The sequence below is a fragment of the Mauremys mutica genome, chromosome 5 (assembly GCF_020497125.1).
Source record: "Mauremys mutica isolate MM-2020 ecotype Southern chromosome 5, ASM2049712v1, whole genome shotgun sequence".
Taxonomy (NCBI): Eukaryota; Metazoa; Chordata; order Testudines; family Geoemydidae; genus Mauremys; species Mauremys mutica.
Window position 1 is genome coordinate 133,662,810 of NC_059076.1, and position 26,561 is coordinate 133,689,370.

The 26,561-nt window shown below is 42.0% G+C and overlaps 1 protein-coding gene across 3 annotated transcripts in view; it reads right to left on the minus strand.

The window, feature by feature from the left end:
* CTNNA2 (catenin alpha 2) overlaps window positions 1–26,561 on the minus strand; it is a 765,838-nt gene that overhangs the window by 498,563 nt on the left and 240,714 nt on the right. For all 3 annotated transcript variants that reach the window (XM_045017825.1, XM_045017826.1, XM_045017827.1), the window contains exon 7: window positions 9,020–9,223. In XM_045017825.1, the coding sequence (XP_044873760.1) occupies window positions 9,020–9,223 (204 nt within the window). The remainder of the gene's footprint in view (window positions 1–9,019; window positions 9,224–26,561) is intronic.

Below are 26,561 nucleotides of genomic sequence, written 5' to 3' on the forward strand. Positions count from 1 at the left end.
ATGACAGAAATTGTGAACTGTAGACTATTTGTTATTGTACTTTTGTGAAGAAATAACCTTGCTCATATAGTTTTACTTATAGGCTGCATTGTTTTTGTTGAATATCCCTTTTCTCCATATATCCATTTTCCCCAGAACTGACAGTCATAAATGTGTGTGTGTCTGTGTGCATGGAACATTCACTTTTCAGTTCAGGGATTGCATATTCTTTTGCATTTGTACTATGTCCTTTGTGGGCAGTAGCAGAAATTAAAAATAAATAAACACCACAATAAAAGTAGTATTGGCCTCTGAACATAAGGAATTAATGTCTTGTTTTGCGTTTCTTGCCCTAGCACAGGTGCTCTGGGGAAGAGACAAAAGAGGGAGAACGCCTTTTGAAATACAAAGTGTTCCACGCCCTGGTCATGAGGGCTGGGTGAAATTTAGGTTTTGGAAACTTTCAGTTATGTTTATATTTTGCCGCTTGTTCAGACATATGCTGATAAAGATTTGCTCCTGCTGAAAAATCCTGCTCATTATTGTTAAATTTCTTCCTAGTAACCCTGCTAATCCCTGGTTAGAAGGGATGTGAGATTTCAGACTCATACAAATACTGAAGTCTAATGAAAAACAAACCAGTAAAACTTGATGTTGTGGATAGCTTAGCAGCGGGAGAATGAACAGTTCCCAACTACATCTCTACCTCGATATAACGCTGTTCTCAGGAGCCAAAAATATCTTACCGCGTTATAAGTGAAACCGCGTTATATCGAACTTGATTTGATCCGCCGGAGCGCGCAGCCCTGCCCCCCCCCAGAGCACTGCTTTACCACGTTATAGCCGAATTCGTGTTATATCGGGGTAGAGGTGTATTTCCAACTGATGCTGCAACAGCAACACCAGTAGGAATATTAAGTGAAGCAAATAGGATACACGCCCCATTGGTAGAAAGAGCTCTATCACCCTGTACCAAACTCCAAACGCAGAGAGGGTTTCTGAAAAAACAGGACCAGGAGATGACCCTGATCCATACCTTGAAACATTTGGGAAGAGCACTTCTGTTGAGGAATGGGCCTGCTGTGGGGAGCCTTAATGCATTGGTGACTATAATCTTCTCAAAGATATAATCTATAATCAGGCATTCTGTATGGGCTGGGAGAGTGAGGAAGGTTATCGTGGCAGTTTAGAACAGTTAATTCATGATTTCAAGCCGTGGCACAGGAACAGTTTTTGCCTCTACAGCCAGTGGCTGTAAACAGAGCTTAATCAACTCTACTACTTCTCCAGTGGAGTTGTGTCAGAACCACATTGTTTCCGCTGGCTGGAGACAATGACTGCATTTGAGGCCACTGGCTTGTCAGCCTAGGTGAGCACATGACAGGTGGATAATTTCCTGGTTTCAGAGATTGATTGTGGAAGTGTGACATTAGCTAGGAAGACAGAGGACTGGGTGTTCAGATGAAGAGAAGCCAGGAGAGATAGTAAAGGAAAAAACAGAGAGTTTGCTGATGTCTTTTGAAAGACTTGCAGTGGGCCAAATATTTTTCCCAGTTTAACCCTGACTGCTCAGAACTGTTCTGAAAACATCAAGGATTCCACTTGGGATAGATTAGGCTCTGGGTGAGTCTCTCTTGGGAAGTCAAGGGGCAGTGATAGCTGCCACACAAGCTGGTGCCAGATCTTGTACAACATCAGGGAAAAGCAGCACCTGGGGTTGTTTTTCATGTAGGTGGGAGGGTCATGGCTGTCATTCCTGCCCCTCGATAGGACTATAACTATGCTGTAGCTTCTACCTCCATTTTACAGATGTCTCCAGTGATACTGCAAGATTTGTTTGCTTCCTATCATAGTTCATGAGCTTAAGTTTCAAGGGCTTTTAGATGCTTAATATGCTGAGATGTTTATGCCGGAATGGATAGTGGGCCCTGACATACATCTGTCTGCCATGATGCTACACATTGGCTGCACTTAAAGAGAAATCCAGTCTTACATTCGCTCCTGGGTTATGGTGGCAGTAAATAGCCAAACTTCAGTGATGGTTATTCCCGCTGTATATGATTTTTGTTGTAACTTTGTGTGTGTGCGTGTGTGTGGTTCTCCCCTCCCCATTCCACTGAAGTTTTAGGTCATGAGTGAGGACAGACTGATATGTTTTCAAATCACTGACCTGGACTCAATTGGATCCATGACTGGCAGATTTGAAAGGTTTTTAATTTTATTTATTCTGAACTTTCTGGCCCAGTCGGTCGGGACAATAGAGACAGAATACTGGTTAGCTAAGAATGGAATAATAGTTACCCAGAAGGAACCAAGGAAAATGGTCCACAGTGGCACTGCAACTTAGTGTGATTTAAGTCTGTCCAGGGGTACTCAGCTAGGGGGGATACATTCAAGGTTATACCACTAGTGGATGATCAGTCACTGAGTTCCACTGATTTTATACAAGAGAAAAGAGACAATGAAAAGCTCAGTCACATATATGAGTGTTTGGCTGCGGTTAGTGAGGCTTTGGTGGACCTAATATTTCGATTTTGACTTAGTAGGAAATATGCTGGGTCAGAATCATCAGCGAACCTCAAATAGGAATTCATTTTCCCGAATTCTCATTCCAAGGATTTCACGGAAACAGAATTATCTGGAACACATATGGAACCTACCTCCTGCCAGTGCAGAACCCAAGACAGGTATTTAAAACATTTCTCCCAGGTTGACATGCCCAAGGTAATAATGTTGACAGACCACAGCACCAGCCTTACATCTCAGCTGCTGCAAGAAGCATGCTTTCTCCCAGATATTTTTAAAGTCAGACAAAACCACAGTCTATCATGCTCAAATAGATGACCTACTTGAGCCTTTTAATAGAATGCTCAGGGCAATGCTGTGTAAATGTGACTATCAAAGCCCAACATTGGACAAAGTACTTACATATCTGTTATTTGCTAAGTACGAGGTACCACTCTTTTCTACAGGGCTTGCCTATTGTGAATTGTGTTTATGGAGGACAGCAACAGGATATTTTGGCCCCGCAAAAGGAAACACAAAGCAGTGAACGTGATCCTGACTATCCTGAAATTATGGGAATGTCCGGATTCTGCAGCAGCTTTTGCTTATAAAAATCTGCAGGCAGCACAGATTCCCACAGTACTATCATAAAAGTGCTAACTAATGGGTGTATCAACACCAGGTCCTGCTGCTGTTACCAAGAAAAGACAAGAAACCAAATTACTTGCCACGTGGCTGGGACCCTTTGAACTAGTGTTCTGGGTAGGGTATGCAGATGGTAATTTTTTTGTAGCTGGGGAAAGGCAAGGTACCCAGAAGTCTCACATAAATTCAGAATGCTAGACGGGCACACCCTACGGAAGTAGGAGTTAGAGTGAGATTGCCAGCAACCAGGTGCTAAGCAAGCCAAGAATTTGATCAATCACTTTGAAACAGCACATGTCATGATTTCCATAAGAATTACAAGGGAAAATGATATTGTTGTCAATCATCCCAGTGACTCAACTGCATTTTCCTTGCCAAGTAAAGCCAGTGTGCTTCTAAAAAACTGCCTGAATATTTCATTTTCAACAAAACAACATTGAATCTATTACTAAAAATTGCTTGGTATCTCAACGATGGATCATTACAACATAAACACACTGTTCTGACTGGTACTTAAAAAGGCAGAGGCCCACTCTTTCACTGTGCCAACCTGTTTGTTTCCACACTGCTTTTTCAAGGCCAGGAAATATAAAACTGTTTCCAGATATCCTCTAGGAGAGCAAAATGAGATATGAAATGGCCCAGTTCATTATTTCAGTCTTGAACTACAGTATGTAGCTTTAACTAAAACTTGCTTTCCTAAGTATTCCTTGAAAAGCTAGCAGAGCAATACTGAGACCAATTGACAGATTGTCCTTTCTAGGCTGCTGTAACTAAATCAGACAATCCTGATGACTCAGCAGCCAACCTCTGTCACCAATCACTGATTACTGAGTTCGGGACAGCTATGGACATTTTGCTGTCTCATGAATGTAATTTAATGTTCACTGTCACACCGATTAATCTTGTGTGATTCAGAGCCACCTCTCTAAAGGATGCAAGAATGATTTTTTTTTCTCTTTTAAATATGAGTTCAGCCATAGCGGTTAAATATGCAACTTGACAGTGTCTTGAGAGTCCATAGATTTTCATTTTCCATCATCTTTTTCATTCTAATTTGGTTGTGCCTTCAAGAACAATGACCTCTAACTGCCCATTAAATGCTTTTAGATTTTACTCACTGCCGCACTTTCTTAAAATACCATTTTATTTGGGACACAATCAAATATATTGGCCTGTATTTCAGTGAGCAAAATTACCGGAAGGCCTACATTTTCTCTACAGACATCGCATTCCATAGACCCATAGTGTAGCCAAACAGCTCAAGTGATCAGGAGTTGGAAACATTTTCAAGAAGGATTACGGAATTTCAAAATCTGATTTTGTTCCAATTTGGAACAAAAAGCAAACATTTCAAAATTCTCCAAGTAACAGAATCAATGATATTTTTTTTCAAAACTTGAAACAATTAGATGATTTAAAAATGAAATTCAGCCTGTAAAATGAAGGGGAGCCAGGAGCCTGGAAGCCCCAGATCCCAAAGCTCCAAGGCTCCCAGGTTATCTGGGGATTGCAGCATCCTGATTCCCTTTCAGCTCACCAGGTGGCCTGAAGTGGAGCCAGGAAGCCTGGGAGCACTGGCAGAGCACGAAGCACAGGAGCTGGCACTTTTACGATTTCTGGGGCTCTCAGCCTCCCAACATCTCACCAGGCTGAAGAGCTGGGAGTCTGCCAAGGAGCCAGGTAAGCGAACTGGCATGAAACCAGACAGGGAAAATTTCCGATCAGTTCTCCTTTCAAGCTCTTTTCTGAAGCCACGAGAACTAGAAACAATCTCTTTCATTTAAAAACAGGAGCTAGGTCTTTATAAAAAAAAAATCACCAAATACCATGAGACTCATAATAAAATCATCAGAGTTGTCCTTTGGGAGAGCTAAGAAAGAAAGAAAGAGGAGGGATTGTTGAGGGGGAAATCTTAAAAAATGTAACTGACAAGACATGTACCTTTGACATTTTAGTTATATGAGGTTTATGACTTGGTCTATCTTGTCTTCTTAGAGGTGCTTACTATGCATTTGTACGTCTAGCACAATGGAACCCCAATCCTGACTGGGGCTTTTGTGCACCATCACAATACCAATATACAATTATTAATAACAATGATAGGATAGAACTCCTGTGGGCTAATACTGAAAAACCTCCCATGGTATTAATCATTCAAACAAATATTTGCAATGGAGCTAGAATATCTGAATATTTGATGAGGGAATAAAACTGAACCAAATCTAATTAAGTACATTAAAAAAAATCAAAGTGAAATTGTCACGTTTTGTCTTTTCACCACTTCTGAGCACAAAATTGTGTCAGTTTCCCTGAAATCTTCATACTATTGAAAATCGTTTTTTTCTGAAACTGAAACTTACTCTTCCCTCTTTTCCCCTTGCAAACCTTCCTTCTGCCTGAGCACAAAAACTAATGGCTGAGAACAGTGTGAGAGAGAACAAAAGCTTTTTAAAGGATCCTCAGATCCTGTCCTACCTTGCCTCTCCCTCACCTACTCATCAGATATCCAGTGGCAATTTGCTTGAAACATTGTATAGGTGGCAGTGTATGCTATATACAATAACTCCATTCCAAGCATATAATTAGCTAGAAGGACGTCAGTAACTCACTAGCACATCGGGGACCTACAAAATGAGCAGAAGAATTCTCCCTCCTGCACCACAATTTTCTATCCTTTACCTGTTTGACCTGAAGCTGGGGTAACATCACCTATTTTCACAATAGCGAAAGGTAAGATAGGCTGATTTGTCCTAAGACTGAATGCATCCATTCCAATTCTATTGTTTTGCACCGAGTCATTCATACCTGAGCAAACTGCTTGTAAAATGAAATGTAAAACACTACACTTTATACCCACTTTGTACTCACTATGCACAGGTGTAAATGATTCACTTAGTGCAAGGGAGCTGAGAATCAGGACTCTTCTTTCAACAACATGAAACAAAAAACAACTTGTAGATGAAGAGTGAGTCTCCCTTGCCCTAGATCACTGAAGAGGATTGGTGGAGAGGAATGTGATTTTAGGTTGAGGAGAGCTATTAACATTTGAATAGGCAAGAAAATAATAATATTGTTGCAACTGCAACACACAGTCTCACTGAAATACTGGCATACATTACTGTCATAAAATAACTGTATTCTCAATGGAAAGTATCAAAGGAGTGAGCACATTTTATAACTCATTATTAGCCACAAATTTTCAGGTTTTTTTCCATTACCTCTTCCTCTTTTTCTTTAATCAAAACAATGTATGAGTAAATTTAAAATGAGGGACAGATAACACTGGTTAAAGGCATTCTGGACAGATGTTATAAAAGCCTCCCTCGGACAGCTCTGCAAACGTATCTCAATACTAACCGGGAACAATATACTCTTACAGTCTGGCCATCTCTTGATCAGGCTGTCAGTTGTTCCAAATCATGCCTTACCCCAATCCGATTTAGTTTTTACCTTGCAACAATTCTACCAAGCTTTTGAGAAAGTGAAATCTTTGGCAGTTGTAAAGCCCTTCCTTCTCATTACTGAAAATCCCATGTCCTCTTATCAAGACAGGGGTTAAAAACAAAAAATAGAAGTCATGCTGGTAGACACAAATGTTAAAAATAAAATTAATTAAATAAATAAATAAAATAGTTATTACATGACCTATTTTATTTTTAAAACTTTAAATACTATACCTCAAACTAAACATTAATTTTTTAAGAAGAAGATACTTATACATGAACTGTTAAACTGATTTGGTTACATTCCATATGAAACATGAAGAGTAAAAATTGGGAATTATGGATCTTAGATCTAATTAGACTGCTATTAGAATAATAGAAATATAAAGATGGTCAAATACCCATCAACTCAGTTACTTAAACACCATATATAAAAGTGTAAAACAGAACACTGCTCCACTATGCATTCTAAGAGAAACCTTGAAACTACATTAACCATCCTCTGCACAGTCATAAATGTATGCTGTCATTTAAACTATAAAGATTCTTTTGCCTTATCTGAAAGTGGTGTCAGAAATAAAATAAGTAATGTTTCTGAAGCAAAGGCAAATTCATTTTGCTATCACAAAGCATGGTACATAAAAACAGGCACTACCAAGAAACAGGATACAACAATCCATCAGTTTGGGAACGATCTTTGTAGAGACCTTTTCGAGTTTATACCTAAAAGTAATAATTCTGTGAGACAAGATTCTACAGACAGCAATCCAAAAAGCTATATTTCACATCATCATCACCTGTTCTTTAACTCACTCTCTTTACGGCTTTCACCTCAAGATAAAAATACATCAGCTTTGCTGTCATTTGCACCAAAAGAACATATCAACTGTCACCTTAAAAAACGGCAAACAATTTCTGTTTTGTAAACCTAGACTGGGCAAATAGCTGTTCCTTGAAACCAACACCATTTTACTGAACAGTAAAAAGAAAATATAAACAATTTAAAAAATAAATTCTAGTTGTCTCAGGTATACAATAAAGCAACTAGAAGATTGAATACTTTTACTGGTTTGATATCGCATATTATCAGTCTTGCAAATAGAAATAATGGTAAAAACACTCAATCCTTGAATGTTAGTTTTCAACATTTATGGGAATTAGAGACTTGGAAAAAACAGGATCAAAATATGTCAGTGTGTTTATTTAAACTCTAACATTACCAGCAGATGAAAAACGAAGCATGGAGTAGAACACTCACACTGGGAAACATATCTGGATACCTTAAATGTGGAAATACTCATTTGGAAATATTTCCAATCACATATTGTATGTGCAAAAAAAAAAAAAAGGAGAAACGGTTTTGAAACCCTGTAATATCCTTAAACACAGATGTCTAGGAGCCCATGGAAAGACATGGTCATCACCATTACCAGCTTGAAGTGACTATCACCATATTTTTCAGAGAACAACTGTTTCTGACAATATTTCCAGGAAATAAGTTGTAATACAAAAAATGGTTATTGACTGGTTATGACCTCACTGCATATATCACAGCTTCGTGATGATGGATGGGTCTAGTAACAATAGTGCAGAATATCCACAATTAATTTTGGAGGTATATATAGGCTCTGCAAAGCAGAGGATGTTTATCATTTAGGAGTCATACACATAAAGCAAATGGTACTGTATGTCTACACTGTGGTGACTGATGTATTTAAGATATTTTAAAAACATTTCATTATGTGCACTGCAATAATGATAGATGATACTGAACAGATTCAGAGAATCTGCACACTTCCAGTTAATAGCTCCAATTACCCTGTTAGCAAATAAGAATCTTCGTGGTTTAACTACATCCTCCCACATGCAAACTTAAGTTCACATGTAGTAGCTCTCTGTGCATACATCGGAATAAAACACTAAGTGACTATTTCTCTACAACAATGAATAATGCTAGAAACTGACTGTACTCATTTTCTTCTACAAAAATAGTATCTAGGATATATTCATTTGACTTATCCATATTCCCTCTTTGCTTACCAATCAGCAGTTTTATACAAATTTCACAAAAGCGTTTGGGCTCACTAGAAATATTTAAAAGTTGTGTAGACTACCTTTTACTTAAAATGAAAGGAATCGCTGATGCCGAACACAGTAGTCTCTTATTCTGCAGTAGAGTGAGGGAATCTTACAATTGGGAACATTCCTTTTCAGAGCAAAATGCATTTCAGGGTATAATTATTTGTAACAAACTACTATAAAACGATCTCAAACCCCAAAACATTGAATACCACCAAAGGATTTTAAGTGACTGCCTTGATTTTCTTGAACTGATGCTATTTAGGATCATCAGTTTTACTAAGCATGTAGGCATTTCAGAATAGTCATAGAACTGCTTAACAATCCATAAAGGAGGAAAAAACTAAAAAGAGCATATCACTTACATTATTCATATACTCGCTAAGTAGGTCCTGGAGGGCCTGTCGTACAGCATTGCACTCAGCAACAATTCTCTCCCGGCGGTCATCACGTGTGCATGAAGAGTCTGCCATCAGTGCTGCTCCACTGATAATACTCTCCAACCTCTCTTCAAGAGATGGTCTGAATCTGGCCTCACTGAAAGTCATAGGGTCTAAAATAATCTTGTTCTGAAATATAAAACATATGTAGAAAAATGAACAGCATTCTTGGGTGTTTGCTATCGGTTTTGAAATGCCCCCCTTTATGGGTTTTCATTTTTCCTACTGAATAAATACATTAGTTCTCTGCTACGTTCCAGGAGGAACTACACTTACTGAAATATCTAGTGTCTATGAAATTTGACATATTTTAAAGGACCAGACAACATACAATTGTTTTAAAACTATATCCTTGGCAATAAACATCTCAACAGATGAGTTTTCAAATATGTCAATAGCCTAAAGCAAATAAAGGAGGTGACCTTTAAGCACAGTAATTGTTGACTATTATACTTTTACTGGATCTTATGAAGCTTTTCACATGCTATTGTTGTCCTGAACGTCACATGTTCATTGAATACTTAAATCTCTGTTAGTGTCATATAACATAACTGGCTCTGTTTTTATTCAAGTAATTTAATGTTCAATTCTGGGTACAATGAATGGGTCCTCTCCACATTTTCAGCATCATTATAATTTACACTGATTTCATTAATAAGACTACATGTATTTTTCATAATTTTTACAACTATTGCTTAATGATTTATGTATACAACCACAATGTCCTATGAATACATTTCTTTCTTACTTGAAAACACAAACGATGTACTAATGTAAGCTTGCATTTAGGTATTGGGCTGGTAGGGTTATGTTTTTGTTTATCGGAGCACCGACTTTTATTTGACCCACTGCTCTGGGATTCAGGAGAGCAGGGTTCAATTCCCAGCTAGCACGAGAAATCTGTCAAGTTTGGACAAATCCCTTGATCTTTCTGGTTTCCCCCCACCATTACCTGTGAAATGGCAAAGGTAAATAATACTTCATCTCCCCCACCCTTTGCACATCTTGCCATGACAATGTACCTGTTGCAATGTATCTGCTACAGCTGTAAGCAAGAACTGCGGAAAGAGGAACATCTTGGGCCTGGGACTGTTTCTAAACATCTTGGGTTTCGGCAATTTGCCCAGAACTGTCTCTTTGAAATTGCCCGGACAACTGATGATGTGATGGAGTGGATGATAAAGGATGTTAGATACACTCGCAATTTGGAGTGGTTTGTGGATCCAGAGCCCTGTTTAGATTAAGATATGCTAATGCTGGCTCCTCGCATCTTGTGATCGGACTGAACATCGACTGGCCATCAGGACTTCAGTTCTGATCTTCAGATCCTGGTGTAGTATGTTTGGGTTATGAATGTGGAGCGAGTGGTTTATTTTGTAAGCAATAAAGAGTATTTGTGGATTATATACCACCATTGTGTCCAGTATCTGCCTTCTCCCCAATCTCGTAGGGAGACTCCTGCTGTGGGTCTAACAAAGCCTACATTGTGGGTTGAGGAAGCCACATCCCCTTTACCCAACTGGGCATGATCCAAGTAGACTGGTATACGAGGGAGCATCTCAGCTCAGTTGGGGCTGACTGCCAGGGAGGAAGGAAGTGCTCCGTTGGCTCCAGCCAAGGATCAGCCGCAGTCCGAGGCGGCCAGAAATGCTGTAACCCAAGCAGACACTAAGGCAACTTTTGGGACCCCGCTGCCTCAGAGGTCACTGGGGACAGCGCAGACCGGAGAACCCAGAGACAGCAGAGATGCCCAGACCACATCAACAGGAACTACGGTAAGAAGCAGCCTAGGGGAATTAGTGAGTGAGTTAGTGTTTTGAGTCCATGTGTTTCAATCGGAACCTCCCTCCTGATTCAGTAGCACATGCCGCTGCCACTACCAGGGCCCTGGGCTGGGGTCCAGTGGAGAGGGGAGGGAGGGCCTGGACCCCTTACCAGGACTGCTACCCCCTCCCCGCCCCTTGTGTGTGGCAGCCCCCTTCCTGACTGACTTTGGCCGCTAGGCCTTACTGCCCTGTCTTCCTGGGGGTGAATGTACTGATTGTGGCTACTAGGCCTAACTCTCCTGCTAAGAGGGGTGATCCTATTGACTGTGGCCATTGGGCTGAACTGCCCAGCTATTAGGGGTGAATACATGGACTCTAGCCATTATGGCTCACCGCCCTGCTGAGAGGGGAAATATATGGACTTTGTCGGTTAGGCCTTACGGCCCTGCTAACTGGGGCAAAGCTATTGACATTGGTCGGTTCGCCCACTGCCCAGCAAACCAGGGTGGATTTACTGACTTTGGCCACTAGGCCTCACTGCCCCGCTAAGAAGGGTGAATCTATAGAATTCACAGAAAGGGCTGAAATTTTCAATTCCAACACAAGATTGAGGAAATTGATGACAGTATGAACAGAGAGGAAAAGCTATATCTTAGAGCTGTTCTTTAGAGAAAGAATCAGAAAGTTATAAACAGCCTGGATGTGTGGACCTAGAGACAGGTCCAAGACAAAGAGGACCTAAATGTAAACCCTAAACTTTCCATAAGGTATTTCCAAAGTTACTGTATCAGATGGACCTAGGGAGAGGTGATTTCCTGTCTGATGTGAAACAAAAAGTGAAAATACTGTAATGACTCAATTAGCGTATATGAACATTTCTGCTAAACTGTGTAGCGGAAGCCCTTTACTCTTCATTGGTATTGGAGCTCAAAGATATGAGTTCCATCACAGAGATGTACTAAATGGTCAAGTTATGCCATGTAGTGACATCAATTAAATCTGTGACCACCGAGGAATGTATGTTCATGACTATTCTTTATCTAGCAGGAAAAGGCATAATGAGATCCAACAGTTGGAATCTGAAGATAGACAAATTCAGACTAAAAATAAGGTGCAATCTGTTTACCAGTAAGGGTAATTAACCATTGGAACAAATTACTTAGGGATGTGGTGGATTCTCCATCATGTGAAAGCTTTAAATCAAGACAGGATATTTTCTAAACTTATAACTCAAACAGAAGTTTTGGTCCTGATGGACAAATTGCTAGGTGAAGGTGTACGACTTGTGTTATCCAACAGGTCAGACTACATTATCATAATGGTCTCTTCTGGCCTTACAAACCTATGAACCTATTACCTTACTGGAATTATTTCAATTATGTTAAATTGTTTCAGATGGATGGTTTCAATGATATGCACTCCCTGTTATGGCAAAAGTCCTTGTATATCACATGCACAGTAATTAGGGTTTTTTTAGAAAAATATTTTAGCCATAATTAATATTTGTTGTCATAAGTACTGAATGGCAAGTACTATACCAATTGGTAATGTTGCAGGCCAGCATAACAAAAGGTCTGCTGCTACTTTCTGGCAGCAACCCACTACTTTATTTTTTCTGACAGAACCTCTACTGCTGCCTTCCACTTTTCAATGACAGAAGGTCCTAGGTTGTTTACCCAGGTTTTCATTTTAGCCCATTTTTCACCTCCTGCCCTCATTCCATACTACCTGGCTGTTATTCCAACACCATGCAAAACCTGAAGGATTGTATGGACTTTGCTTACTTTTGCCTAGGGAGTGAACATTTTGAAATTGCCTTGAAGCCAAGTCTCCTACATGGTAGCACAGAGGTCAGCTTCTGAACAAGTGAGTCAGTAATTAGAACTGATTAGATTATCTAGGCAGATTTGATTAGAAAAGAGATGTTTTTATAATCAAATTATTTAACTGAGCAGTCCTTGGAAATAGATTAAACTAAACGTGTTATGTGTAAATGCACAGAGTAATTTATTCAGTCACATAATGTATTAGGAAATAAAAAACATTTGAATTCCAACTGGAAAAAATGTTTTTAAAAGAACAATTTACTTGCTTTCCAGGTTAACATTTTTATCTCAAATTAATGTTATTATAGGGGTGCACACGTTGATATGTAGTTTAGGAGCTAAACAAATTACCAGATGGCAAATTTTGCGGGTGTACATTAACCTTAAGTGTATTGTATGAGATAACGAAAAATGATTTTGGATCGCCATTGGGTTATTTTGTGACTCATTTTTGTTTCTTTATAGTTCAAGGTGGCAGATGCAAAAGAAGAGTCAATCTGTGCTCCTGCCTAGAGGCACTTTACCCACACCACCTGCTGCTCTATAAAATTTGGCTAGAATCATGCAAGCAGGTTTCGTATTTGAACTGTTTGCAAAGATGTTATGTTACCATTTCTCTGCTGTTCTCTGAACCTTAAAAGAAAATGAGTCACGAAAGAAGTAAATATAGAGAGAGCTACAACTGGGGATGGGAGAGAATTAATCCAAGTATCAAGATGCATAACATTTCAGTCATTATTTTAAATAGACCATTCAAATGCCAAATAATGATAAATTCTAATGGAATATTTTAATTTTCAGAACATTTTGATGAAACATAAGTTTGTGCAATCTACTGTCTGGGACAACCCAAATCACCACGTCATTAATAGGTCAAATGACATAGCTAATTAGGAGAACCAACATATATTTTAAAATCCTGATCATATATTATAACAAAGTACACTCCCTAGTTATCAACAGCTTCTTCTAACAGTGTCAAGTTATAGCAAAGCTAACAAATTGTATTCTGATTACAGTACACTCATTCACATAATATAAAAACAAAGTCAAAGGTGAAATCCTGGCCCCAGTGAAGTCAACAGGTTTGCCACTGAATTCAATGGTGTCCGTATAGTGTTTGGCACTATACATATGGACAAATGAGAAGAATTTTCCTTCCCTGAGGGGGCCTTCAATCTAAATAAGTGAATAGCAGAGAAATAAAAACAAACAGAAATATGCGGGAACCTCTCTAAGATTCATTGTTTAATAAAAAGGAAACACAGAGTTGAACAATTTCAACCAAATGTCATATTGTTCCAGCTCCACCAATTGCTGGTGTAGTGGAAATTAACGTATCGTTCTCTAGAATGTGCCACTATGTTTCATACATATCTTCAATCATATATGTCAAAGAAAGTGTTCCAGTTTTACTAGCAACTAAATCATAACTGGTCTCTTTGAGAGAAACGATCCATACTGATAGGGCTGTTCTTGTCACTCATATGTTAATTCCTTAGGGATGCACTTCACTGTTGCACTTGAAAATGACCTAGTTTCATTAACATTCATTATACAGCCTTAAGAATTAACAAAAGAGCAAAGTTACCTTTACTATCATACTTATCGTTAATAGATCTGTACCACTAGAGAAAATGCAGTGAATAGACGGGGATAGTTAAAATGTAAGGAAAAAAGAAATAATTTTTACAGACAATGGTCAGTTGATTGCTTTTTCTTCAGAATGTTTTCAACATTTCCTTATTAAAGTGGATTTTTAATTCAAAACATACACACTAACACTTAACACAGGGGTCTCAAACTCAGTTGACCTTAGGGCCAGGGCCAGTCCTCAAATCCTCCCAGCGGGCCAATGCGTCTCATGCCACCCAGAACCCACCCCCTAAAAACTTCGCGCCCCCCCCCCCCACCTGCCTAAGGCTCTGGGACAGAGTTTGGGTGGGGGAGGAGGTCTTGGGTAGGGGTTTGGGATGCAGGCTCTGGGAGGGAGTTTGGGTACAGAAGGGAGTCTGGGTGCAGGCGCTGGGATGGAGTTTGGGGGCTGGGGGTGTGGGGATGGAGTGCAGGCTCTGGGAGGGAGTTTGGGGGCAGGAGGGGTGTGTGGGAAGGGGGTGCAGACTCTGGGAGGGAGTTTGGGGGCGGGAGAGGGTATGTGAGGAGGGTGTGGGGGTGCAGGCTCTGGGAGAGGGTCAGGGTGCAGTGCTTACCTGGGGCTCTAAGGCACGGCGGGGGGCCTCCACACGCTTCTGCCCCCAGGCACCATCCCCGCAGCATCTCATTGGCCACAGGGGCACTCAGGGCAGGGGCAGCATGCGGAGGCACAGCCCCGCCCCTCCCCTGGGCCAAAGGGAGGGGCCGGGAGCCACTGGAGCCAGCAGGAAGATTGGCCCAGGGAGAGACCTGGCCCCAAAACTGCTGGAGCTCTGCAGGCCACATCTGGGAGGCTTGTGGGCTGCAGATGGCCTGTGGGCCAGGAGTTTGAGACCCCTGACGTAACCCATGCAGTAGTCTCTACTACTCACCAGAGGATTTTCCACTAATTAGTGGAGACACACAGGCATGGCTCCACTAATTAGGTGTCTGGACCTTGGAGAAGATGCACATGTAAGGTGAGGTGGTGGCCTTGAGGGGAATAGGGGGTAGGTGGGAGGGGGCAGTGGGGTGAGAAGAGGGGGTGGGGGGAACTTGGGATGTGCAGGGCTGCGGTGGCCAGAGAAAGAGGTGACTTTCCGGAGGTCCAGGGCTGCGGCTGCCGGGGAGAGACAGCCCTCCTTCCTAGCCACAGCTCTGTGGCTGGGGAGACACCCCGCTCCTTCCCAGCCCCAGCTCAGGGGGTGTCATGATGGGGGAGAGAGAGGCACATCCATTGCATTAGAAAGGTAACACTAGTGATATTAAAATATGAATTGTGTGATTTTATATGTAGAACAAAAAACAATTATTATTAAGGGGTTTTTTTTTTACATGGTGCTTTTATCCAAAACCCTTTACAGTAGTTAGCTAATGGTACAAAAGACATTTGGAAAAATCATTAAGTGGTCCACCAAGACCCTCAGCAATTTTCAAGTGGTCCATGAAGAAAAAAAAAGTTTGAGAACCACTGCTCTAGAGTTTCAGTTGCACCAGTGCAAATGGTCCTCCCAGTAGAGTCCCAAATAACCTTTTTCAATTCCTGAGATCATCTGGGCCTACACACCTAACTTAGTTCCTATTTGGGGAAGAGATTATAAGTGATCTCTCTCCTGCCATCCATCTCTGATTGTCTCTTAGTTCTTTGTATGTACAGCACTTAGCACAATGGGGTCCTTCTCCCTGACTGAAGCTCCCTTGGCACCACAATAAAACAAAAGAAACAAATATATAAAAATAAATATTATATAGATAATTCTCATCTACTAATGGATATGAGGTAGATAGCCCTATCAGCTTGCTTAGCTCTATGACCAGGAGAAGTCTGAGTCATCTGAAAGATCCTGCAAGCATAGAGGGAATGGCCTTCAGTAGGTTCACTATTTTCCTTCTGGAAATACTGTGGAATATCAGTGGACAATGCTTCATATTCCCTGAGGGCTCTCATAGGCGGGGTCCTATCTGGCTCTGTTTTATTTCCCCTCCTGTTTAATGTGCATGTAAAGCCTCTAGGCATTCTGAGTTTCAGTGTTACTGATATTTCCAAAGGGCATTGCTTTTCCAGAAGATTCCTGAAGCAAATCATTAATTAATAATACTTATTGTTATTACAGCATAACCTGTAATTGGAAAGATGTTCAGTGGTTGGGATGCTAGCCTCAGACTCAGGAGATAAACGTTCAATGTCTCATTCTGCCACCAACGTCCTGCATGTCTTTGGGAATGTTACTTAGTCTCTCTGTGCTTCAGTTCCCCATGGGTAAAATGCACAGGACTCTGCCCTAAAGGAGTTCTGTGAGGATTAGTACATTAAAGATTGTGAGGCAGTCCAATAACATTGTAAAGGAGGCCAGATGAGAAATACTCCAGTAAGAATCAAGGTGACACCATACAAAGCAAGAGTTGTCCCTGTCTGCAGAATTTATAATCTAGGTAGAGGAACAGGTAAAATGCTAGTGATCGAGCAACACATAAAAAAAGTAAAAAATGCCAGTGTTGTTAGTTCCTTTTTCCCCTCTCAAAACTAAATTGTGCCAACCCATCCCCCACATTACCATTACCCAGGTGCCACAGACAGCCTGCTTAGGGTGAGCAGACAGCAAGGGTGAAAATCAGGCCTGGGTTGGGGGGTAATAGGTGCCTATATAAGACAAAGCCCCGAGCATCGGGGCTGTCCCTATACAATTGGGACATCTGGTCACCCTGAGCCTGTTTCACCACTGATAACCCAGTATGCCCACCCCTCAGTGATACAAGCAAACAAAAAACCGCAATAAAATAGTGTTTGTATACCTGAAGCTATGTAAAGACATGCCCCTTCTGCCCAAGGGACTCCAGCTGCTCTCTGCCCTATGGGCAGAGATGTAATGAGAGGCTTCTTCCTCCTCCAGGACTCTCTGCACATAGGGGCAAGAGCTGGCCATAGCACATTCCACAAGTGGAGAAATATGCACAGGCCCTATCAGGAATCAGGGCCTGCAGCTGAGCCTGGGACCAGATAGCTGCCCTCCAGCTGAAGACCATGACTGACCAAAATACCTGGTTGGCTGAGAGGCATCATCAGACCTGTTGTTCTTAAACCCATCAGCAGTACTAGGCCAGTGACTGCTCAACACTTACACCTGAAGCTGCAATCACTCATGTGCCTGCCTTGCTCCTGCCCTGCTCAGTTTCTGACCCCTGCTGCTCTGACTTTGGCTTTGCCTCCTGGTTCACCACCACCACAGCTCCAAACATTAGGTATGACTGCCCACTGCCTAGTCCATGACAGTTTCAGTAGCCCAAACCAAAAGGAAGAAGGGACAGGTTCTGCTACCAGAATGGATTTCACTAAGGCTAGCATCTCCAGGGTCAGAAATAGTAGACGCTTTGCAAAACCTGCAGATGCAGATTGCAGGCACAGAGTGAGACACTGCAGGAACAGGCTGTGCCATGCACAACTCTGATGCCAGCCTCTTGAGAACCAAAAATTTCACTGCCAGTGATGGTGGTGAAATCTGTGGGTTTCTGTTGCACCTCCAGTCATTCTCCATCCATCAGTCTCAAGTGGGACTTATCCTTAGCCTGCTGCCCCAGAAGGCCTTAGCCTGGGCCTCTCTACTCTGAGAAATCTAGTCCTCTCCTGAGCCAGGTTTGTTCATGACATGGAAGTGATTTTTGATGACCCGAGACATGTACATACAGCAGAGGCTACACTCCTAGTGTTGCCAGCCAGTTGCTAATTGCATTGTGGAATTTCGATGCCTGGCAGCAGACACCAAATGGAATGAAGCTGTGCAGCACCATCACTTCCGGCTCAGCCCCTAGATTAAGAGATCAAAGGTGAGCTGGTGTGGATGGAGCCTCTGACTGGTCTGGACACCCTAATTGAACTGTACATTAAGACTGACAACAGCCTGATGGAATACTTTCAAGAGAGAAGGTCAGCTTCCCAACCCCCATCAGTCTCACTGACTCCAACCCACTAACCTTCCACATCCTTCCTACAGCCCATAGGTGTGGTGCCACACCACCTGGCTTTAAGTGGTTTCCACTATATACAAGGTTTACAGTTTGGTTAAATGGCTCTCAGCACCCTCACTATACAAATTGTTCCAGCACCCCTGCCACTGCCTGAACTCTCATATCTGCTGGCGGGCAGGTATGGTGCATTTTAGTTAGCCATGCTGCCAGCAACCTTGCCTACCAAATCCAATCACAGACTAGAAGTCCTCTTCAGTTCTGCTTGCCTGCCAAGGACTTCCAAGACAGAGGGAGTTAGCCTGAAGAGAAGCTCAGCAACCCAACACCCTCTGTGGTGCCTGCCAAAAATCAAAGCTTTATTAACGTGTCCAACAAAAAGAAAGCTAAAATCTTGCTGCCCCATCATAGCTACAACTGCCCCATCAACTTCCAGCCTGGCACAGAGCTTCCTTTCAAGTGTATCTATTCCCTCTTGGAACCCAAGTTATGGGATCTCTGGAGCTATCTCCAATAAAACTTATTCCTAAGTGACCAGAGGAGCTAACAAACAGGAGCAGTGAAGAGGTGAGTTTGGTGAGGGAGTTCTCCAGGTGAAGGAGGAGTGACTATGTAACCCTGGGGTGAATTTGTCATTTGTTGTGTGCTTGCTGTTTGACTGAAGTATATAGTGTGGTCGGGGGGGAGGGGGGGGGTGCTGTGTGCTGAGTCTAAAGGCCTGCCAGACAAGGCTGAGAGCTTCTTAATGAGGCTTTGATCTCTAATTCCTTTAGGATCCATTATCCAGAGGGTGTGGCTACTCAGGGATAACAAGGGTTTAAAAAGCTAGTGCATAAGTGATCAGAGGAGCTAGTGAACAGGAGCAACTAACAGGGGAGCTTTGCAAGTGTGCTTAGAGAGGAAGTGTGAAAGCAGCTCCCTTGATTAACAATTCTCTGAATTTAGGCCAATAAACAACCTCCCCCCACTATGCCTTCCCCCTGAAAAAGTTCCAGGAGTAAAAATAATGCAGAAAGAAGTCCAACAGCAGAGTGGGGGCTATCCAGTTTATTGCACTGAATGTACCATGTATGATTACCTCCCTTTTGGGCAGGGGGTGTATGTGTGCATTCAGTGCAAGCAGCTCATAGTCCTCAAAGATCAAGTACGGGCTCTGGAGACCAGAGTGGCTCAACTGGAGGAGCTTAAGGAGATAGAGAGGTACATAGATGAGACTTTCTGGGACACAGTAGAGCAGACCCAACCCCAGTCTGACAGCCTCTGTGCTGTTGAGGAGGATGAAAATCTCAGGGAAAGAGAACATCAAGTTGGAGCCAGAGGGAAGCGATCCCATAGTTGAAACCGTTCTTTCAGATGATATCATGATATCCTCTTGCACTGAGGGTACCCCTCTGGGGGGAGGGAACCCCTTTTATTAGGAAGACACAGGTAATAGTAATTGAGTCTATCATTAGACATATAGATAGCTGGGTTTGTGATGACCAGGAGAATCCCACAATGAATTGCCTGCCAAGGGTGAAAATTGTAGATCTCTCTTGTGACATCTAGACAAATTTATGTGCAGTGGTGGGGAGGAACTGGCAGTTGTGGTACACTGATAGCATATGAAAAGGTAGGAGAGAGGTTCTGAAGGCCAAATTTAGGCTCCTAGGTAAAAGATTGAAGTCCAGGACCTCCATGGTAGCATTCTCTGAAATTCCTCCAGTTCCATGCACTGGGACAGTTAGACAGGCATAACTACAGAGTCTCAATGCATGGACAAGTTGATGGTGTAAGGCAGAGGATTTTAGGTTTATTAGGATCTGGGAGAACCTTTTGGGAAAGGAGGATCCTATACAGAATAGCCTCCACCTAAACTAAAATGGAACCAGATTGCCGGCATGTAAAATTAAAAAGGTGGTAAAGGAGTTTTTAAACTAAGGGTTGGGGGACAGCCACCACGTTCAGAGGAGCATACAGATCAGACAGACGCATCCTACAGGGGAGACTCTGTTAATGGGGATTCTTTATATCCTAGGAAAGAGAAGAGGCTAGAAGTTGATAAAATACAGGTAGGAACTAAAGAGAAACTGTCAAATGAGAAACAGTCCAATTCAATTACATCACACAATGGCACACAGATAAATACTGAATTTTTTTATAAGTGCTTGTATAAAAATGCAATAAATCTAAATACTAAGATGGGTGAACTTGAGTGCCTGCTATTAAATAAGGATATTGATATAATAGACATCACAGAAACATAGTGGAATGATGATAATCAGTGGGATGTGGTAATACCAGGGTACAAAATGTATAGATGCTGGTGGGGGAGTGAAACTATATGTGAAAGAAAGCATAGAATCAAATATAGTAAAAATCTTAAATGAATCAAACTGTCCCACAGAATCTTTATGGGTAGAAAGTCAGTGCTTGAATAATAAGAGAATAGCAGTAGGAATATATTACCAATCACCTGACCAGGTTGGTGATGGTTATATGAAATGCTCCAGGAGATTAGAAAGTCTGTAACAAAAAACTTGGTTGAAATCCCCCATTATTATGATCACCATATTGACTGGGTACATGTGACCTCAGAATGGGATGCTGAGATAAAATTTCTATACACCATTAATGACAGATTCTTGGAGCAGCTAGTCCTGGAATCCACAAGGGGAGAGATTGGCAATTCTTGATTTAGTCCTAACTGGAGAACAGGGTCTGGTCCGAGAGGTGATTACAGCTGAACTGCTCAGTAATAGTGACCATAATGTAACTAATTTAACATCCTTTTGGGAGAGAAAATACCAAAGAAGCTGTCATAAATAAACAGATCAGGGTTAAGGTCTCTTTTACCTGGAAAGGGTTAACAAGCTCAGTAACCTGAGAAACACCTGACCACAGGACCAATCAAGGGACAGGATAATTTCAAATCTCTGTGGAGGGAAGCCTTTGTCTGTGTTCCTTGTTGGCTCTGCGTTCTCTTTTTGGATCTCAGAGAGGCCAGACATGTCTCCAAGTTCTCCTGGAGTAGTTCCTACTATCCAATAGTGAGTATTAATTAGAAAGGCGGATTAGTCTTATAATTTGATTTCTACATTTGCAATTGTGTGTTTGCTATAGAATTTCTTTAATTCTGTACTGTTATTGCTTTTACTGAGAAAGAAAGGAGGGGGGATTCTCTCCAGAGATGGATAAGTTTAGACCCTGTATTTTTGCATCCTGGTAATACAGAGACAGTTACTTTCTTTTTATTCTTTAATAAATCTTTTTTGTTAAGGACTTGGTTAATCTTTCCTTGGGTGAATTCTCAGGGAAAGGGGAGGAGGGAAAAGGAAGGCATCCCTCTGTAGTTGGATCCCGGTATCTCTCCTAGGAAAAGGGAGGGGGGAGGAAGCAGGGGGAATGGTTTATTTCTCCTAGGTGTAAGAACTCCATGGATTTGGGGCTCTTGGGATCCCCAAGGATTTTGGGGAAGGACTGTGTCCCAATACACGTACATTATTGGGTGGTGGCAGCTTTTACCAGATCTAAATTAGGATTTTAGTTTAGATAAATCCATGCAGGTCCCCATATTGGAACCCAACAGCTCTAAGTGGGGGTGAGACCTATGACATGGCCCTCCCAGTGGAAGGACTTCCCCAACCTGTTCTTGGTTCTGTTTACCCCAGAACGACCACTGGGATGTTATGGCCCAAGCTTAAGAGCTTGTCCCGGTACTTAGTTGGAACTACCAACTGTTTTTGAGGATGCTGGCCTTCCTGGTGTCCACCAGAAAGAATCTCCTTATATAAAAGTCCTTGTTCTTTAACAAACTGGTTTTGGTTAGACGAGTTGAGAGGCGGTGGGTTGCTCCGTGCCGCCGCCCAAGCTTTCTTAAGGCTGTTATCGGCTTCCTGCTCAGTCTGGAACGGTTCCCTTGAGGCTGGAGACACCAGTTCCTCCGTAGACTGTGGACTTGGGCTGGGTCCCTCTGGAAGCGATGTAGGTGATGAGGTTGTTTCCGTTGACTGTGAACCGCTCTCCGCTGGTGCACAAGGTGATATTTCAGGCTCTGGCTGAGCCTCTTGGGTAGAGTTGTCTGCTGCTTCTGCCAGTTCAGGCCCGTTGGCGCCCCCTGGCGGTGGAGTTGCAAGCGCTGGCATCAGTGCTGGCGCTGGTTCTCTTCCAGTTCCGGTCCTGGGACTGGATGTACTATGGCTGCTGTAGTTGTTGGCATGGGATTTGGTTCCACCACCTCTGTCTGGGTCTCTGGTAACACAGACGGGGTCCTGGTGGATGGCTCAGGAACAGGGATGGGAGTGGAAGCTTGTTTGGCCTGGCTGCGGGTGACCACCCCGCCCCCCTTGGCCAGCTGCACATGGTTGGCCAAGTTTTCCCCCAGTAGCATGGGGATGGAATAATTGTAATAGACAGCAAAAGTCCACTTTCCTGACCAGTCCTTGTACTGGTCTTCAGGGATGCTGTACCCATGGCAGGTCCTTTTAAAAAATTTTAAGAAGGCCTCAGTGTCCTCACCTGCCATGTAGGTGGGAAATTTCTTGGGATGGGGAACTGTGCCTGGAGAAGGATTGTTAGGGTTGGCTCTTGCTAATTCCAGGGCCTGCTGGTGGGCCTCCTTCTGGAGCTCCAACGCCCTCCTGTGGTCAGCCTCTTGCTTTTCCATCTCTCTTTTGTGGTTAGCCTTTTTGGCTTGTTGCTTCTTCATGTCTTTGCTTTCTGGTGCTGGCCACACCCCTCTGCAGTGAGTGAATTGGGTTGCTTGCTTCCCAATCCCTACCCTGTCTACTCGCGACTGAATAGAAAGAAACAAAACCTTTTCATTTGCAAATGTGGTGCTGTTTGTTTGCTGGCTCACAAGAAACTAGAAAAACTGGTTTGGTAACTTGTCTCTTGCAAACTGCTAAGTACCCTCTCAGTAGGTGTCCCTTCTAACAAAAGCCTTGTTAGAAAACCCTACACCTCCTTTTCCTCAAGCTGCCTGTCCAGCAACCAGAAAGAAAAACTGCTTCCAACAAAGCCTGCTGGAAAACTTAATTCCCTCCAGCCAACCTTGCTGAAGATTCCTTCTAACAATACCAGTTAGAAACTGAATACTTGTAACCCCCCCTCTTCTCTCAGGTTGCTTTCCTGCTCTAGAAGAAGAGAATAGCTCTCTTCAGCTTAGCCCAGCTGAAAAAAAACTCCCTCTAACAATACCAGTTAGAAAAACCTTGTCTAATTGCCTTCGGGGTCTCTCTCCCTCCTAACTTGCAGTCCTGCTTTAGGAGAAGAGAATAGCAATGGCTCTCTGGTTCAGAAAAATCCGTCACCGCTGCCCACCATGTCATAGGTCTCATCCCCATATTGGAACCCAACAGCTCCAAGTGGGGGTGAGACCTATGACAGAAGCCCACCACTGTAGCATTTAACTTCACAGAAGGGAACTACACAAAAACAGAAATTAAAGGAGTAGCTGCATGGAAACTTTTTAAAAACACTATAAGAGAGGCTCAGATTAAATGCACATCCCAAATTAAAAAACATAGTAAAAGGACCTAAAAAGTACTACCATGGCTAAACAGAGCAAAGGAAGTGGTTAGATTAAAAAAAGGCATCCTTTAAAAATTGGAAGTAAAATCCTACTAAAGAAAATAGAAAAGAGCATAAACTCTGGCAACTCAATTGTAAAAGTATAATTAAGCAGGCCAAAAGAGAATTTAAAGAAAAACTAGGAAAAGACACAAAAACTAAGAGCAAAGAAAGAAAATTTTTAAGTACATCATAAGCAAGAAGCCTGCCAAACAATCACTGGGGCTACTGGACAATCGAGGTGCTAAAGGAGCATTCAAGGAAGGTAAAGACCGTTGCAGAAAAGCTAAATGAATTATTTCCATCGGTCTTCAGTGCAGAGGATGTGAAGGAGATTTCCACTACTGAGCTGTTCTTTTTACATGATAAATCTGAAAAACTGTCCCACAATGAGGTGTCAATAGAGCAGATGTTGGAATAAATAGATAAATTAAACAGTAATAAATCACTACGACCAGATGGTATTTACCCAAGAATTTTGAAGAAACTCAAATATGAAATTGCAGAACTACTAATTGTAGTGTAACCTGTCACTTAAATCAGTTTCTGTTTCAGATGACTGGAGAATACATAATGTGACACCAATTTTTAAAAAAAGGTTCCGGAGGCAATCCTGGCAATTACAGGGCAGAAAAGCCTAAATTCAGTACCAGGCAAATTGGTTGAAACTATAGAAAAAACAGAATGACCAGACCTAAATGGACATGATTTGTTGGGGAGGAGTCAACATGGCTTTTGTAAATAGAAATCATGCCTCACCAATCTTAAGCAAAGGAGGCAGTCATGGGATAAGAGAGAAGGTCCTCTCATGGATCAGTAACTGGTTAAAAGACAGGAAACAAAGGATAGTAATAAGTGGTAAGTTTTCAGAATGGAGAGAGGTAAACAGCCATGTCCCCTAAAGAACTGTACTGAGACCACTGCTGTTCAACATATTCATAAATGATCTGGAAAAAAAGAGTAAACAGAGAGGTGGCAAAAAATTGCCAAAATGATGGGGGTCTAAATTAGCTGTTACCATCCAAGCAAGATCTTGGAATCTTTGTGGATAATCCTCTGAAAACATCTGCTCAATGTGCAATACAAACCAAAAAAGCTAACAATGTTCAGAACCATTAGGAAATGGATAAGATAATAAGATAGAAAATATCATCATGCCACTCTACAAATCCATGGTACACCAACACCTTAAATACTGCATGCAGTTCTGGTCACCCCATCTCAAAAAAGATATATTAGAATTGGAAAAAAGTAAAGAGAAGAGCAACAAAAATGATTAGGGGTATGGAATAGCTTCCATATGTATAGTAACTAAAATGATTGGGACTGTTCATTTTAGGAAAGAGATTACTGGAGGGGGGATATGATAGAGATCTATAAAATCATGAATATTGTGGAGAAAGTTAATAAGGAAGTGTTATTTATCCCTTCATATGGAACTAATAGGCAGCAGGTTTAAAACAAATATAAGGACATACTTCTTCAAACAATGCACAGTCATTGCTAGGGATGTTGTTAAGGCCAAAACTATAACTGGGTTAAAAAAAGAATTAGATAAGTTCATTGAGGATATTTCCATCAATTGATATTAGCCAAGATGATCAGGGATGCACCCCATGCTCTGAGTGTCCTAAGCTTCCACCTGCCAGAAGTTGAGAGTGGATAATTGGAGATGGGTCCATTGATAATTGGCCCTGTTCTGTTCATTCCCTTTGAAGCATCTGGAATTGAACATACTGGGCTAGATGGACCACTGGTCTGTCCAAGTATGGCTGTTCTGATGTTCTAAAATCTAAAGAAAGGGCTCATCGGTCCCTCCATGTCTCCAGGCAGGGCTTCAATTTTCTTTGTAAGGAGGAGTGCTCTACAATCTTGTATGGATTACGGGGCATTAAATAGGGTTACTTTCTGTAACCAGTACCACATAGCCCTTATCCATGAGCTCTCTGAAAAGCTCTGATCTGGCAGGTCTTCACTAAATTGAACCTTCGTGGAGCTTACATCTTGATTTGGATTTAAGATGATGATGAATGGAAGACCACCTTCTGCACCTAGTATTGCCATCTTGGCTACTCAGTTACCTGGTTCTCATTCAAGGTCCTTATAGACTACAAAAACCTAAAATACCTCCTGATCACCAGACACCTCAACCAAAATCAGATCCCTGGTCTCTCTTTTTGCCCAGTTTGACGTTTAGGTAAATGTCCAGGGATGAGAAATGGAAAGGCTGACTCAGTGTCTCACAAAACCTGGCAAAGAACCTCCTTCCACAGATCATAAGGTGTCCAATTTTGTCAGTGGATAGCAGTCTAATGTCCTCTATTCATTCTCTGCTGTTCACCACCAAGATCCACCAGGCCCTGGGTGATGCAGATGACCAGCATGACTATGAATTCAGGCTGCAGGATGGTGTCCTCTGTCACAGGAATAGGATTTATGTTATGAAGGGGCAGCCTAGACTTCGAGTCTTGAAATTGTGCCATGACGTGCTGCTGTTCTGTCACTTTGGCCAATCCAAGACTGGTTTTATGGACTTTCTGGTGGCCAAGTCTAATGTGCTTATGTCTAGGAATATGTGAAGTCCTGTAACCTGTGCTCTCAGAATAAGAGCCTGTGTTCAGCTTTTTCCAGTCCTTGCCGATTCCACCTCAGCCTTGCTCTACCTTATCTATAGACTTCATAATGGAGATGCCTCACTTTCTTGGGCACACAGTGATCCCACTGTTGGTCCAT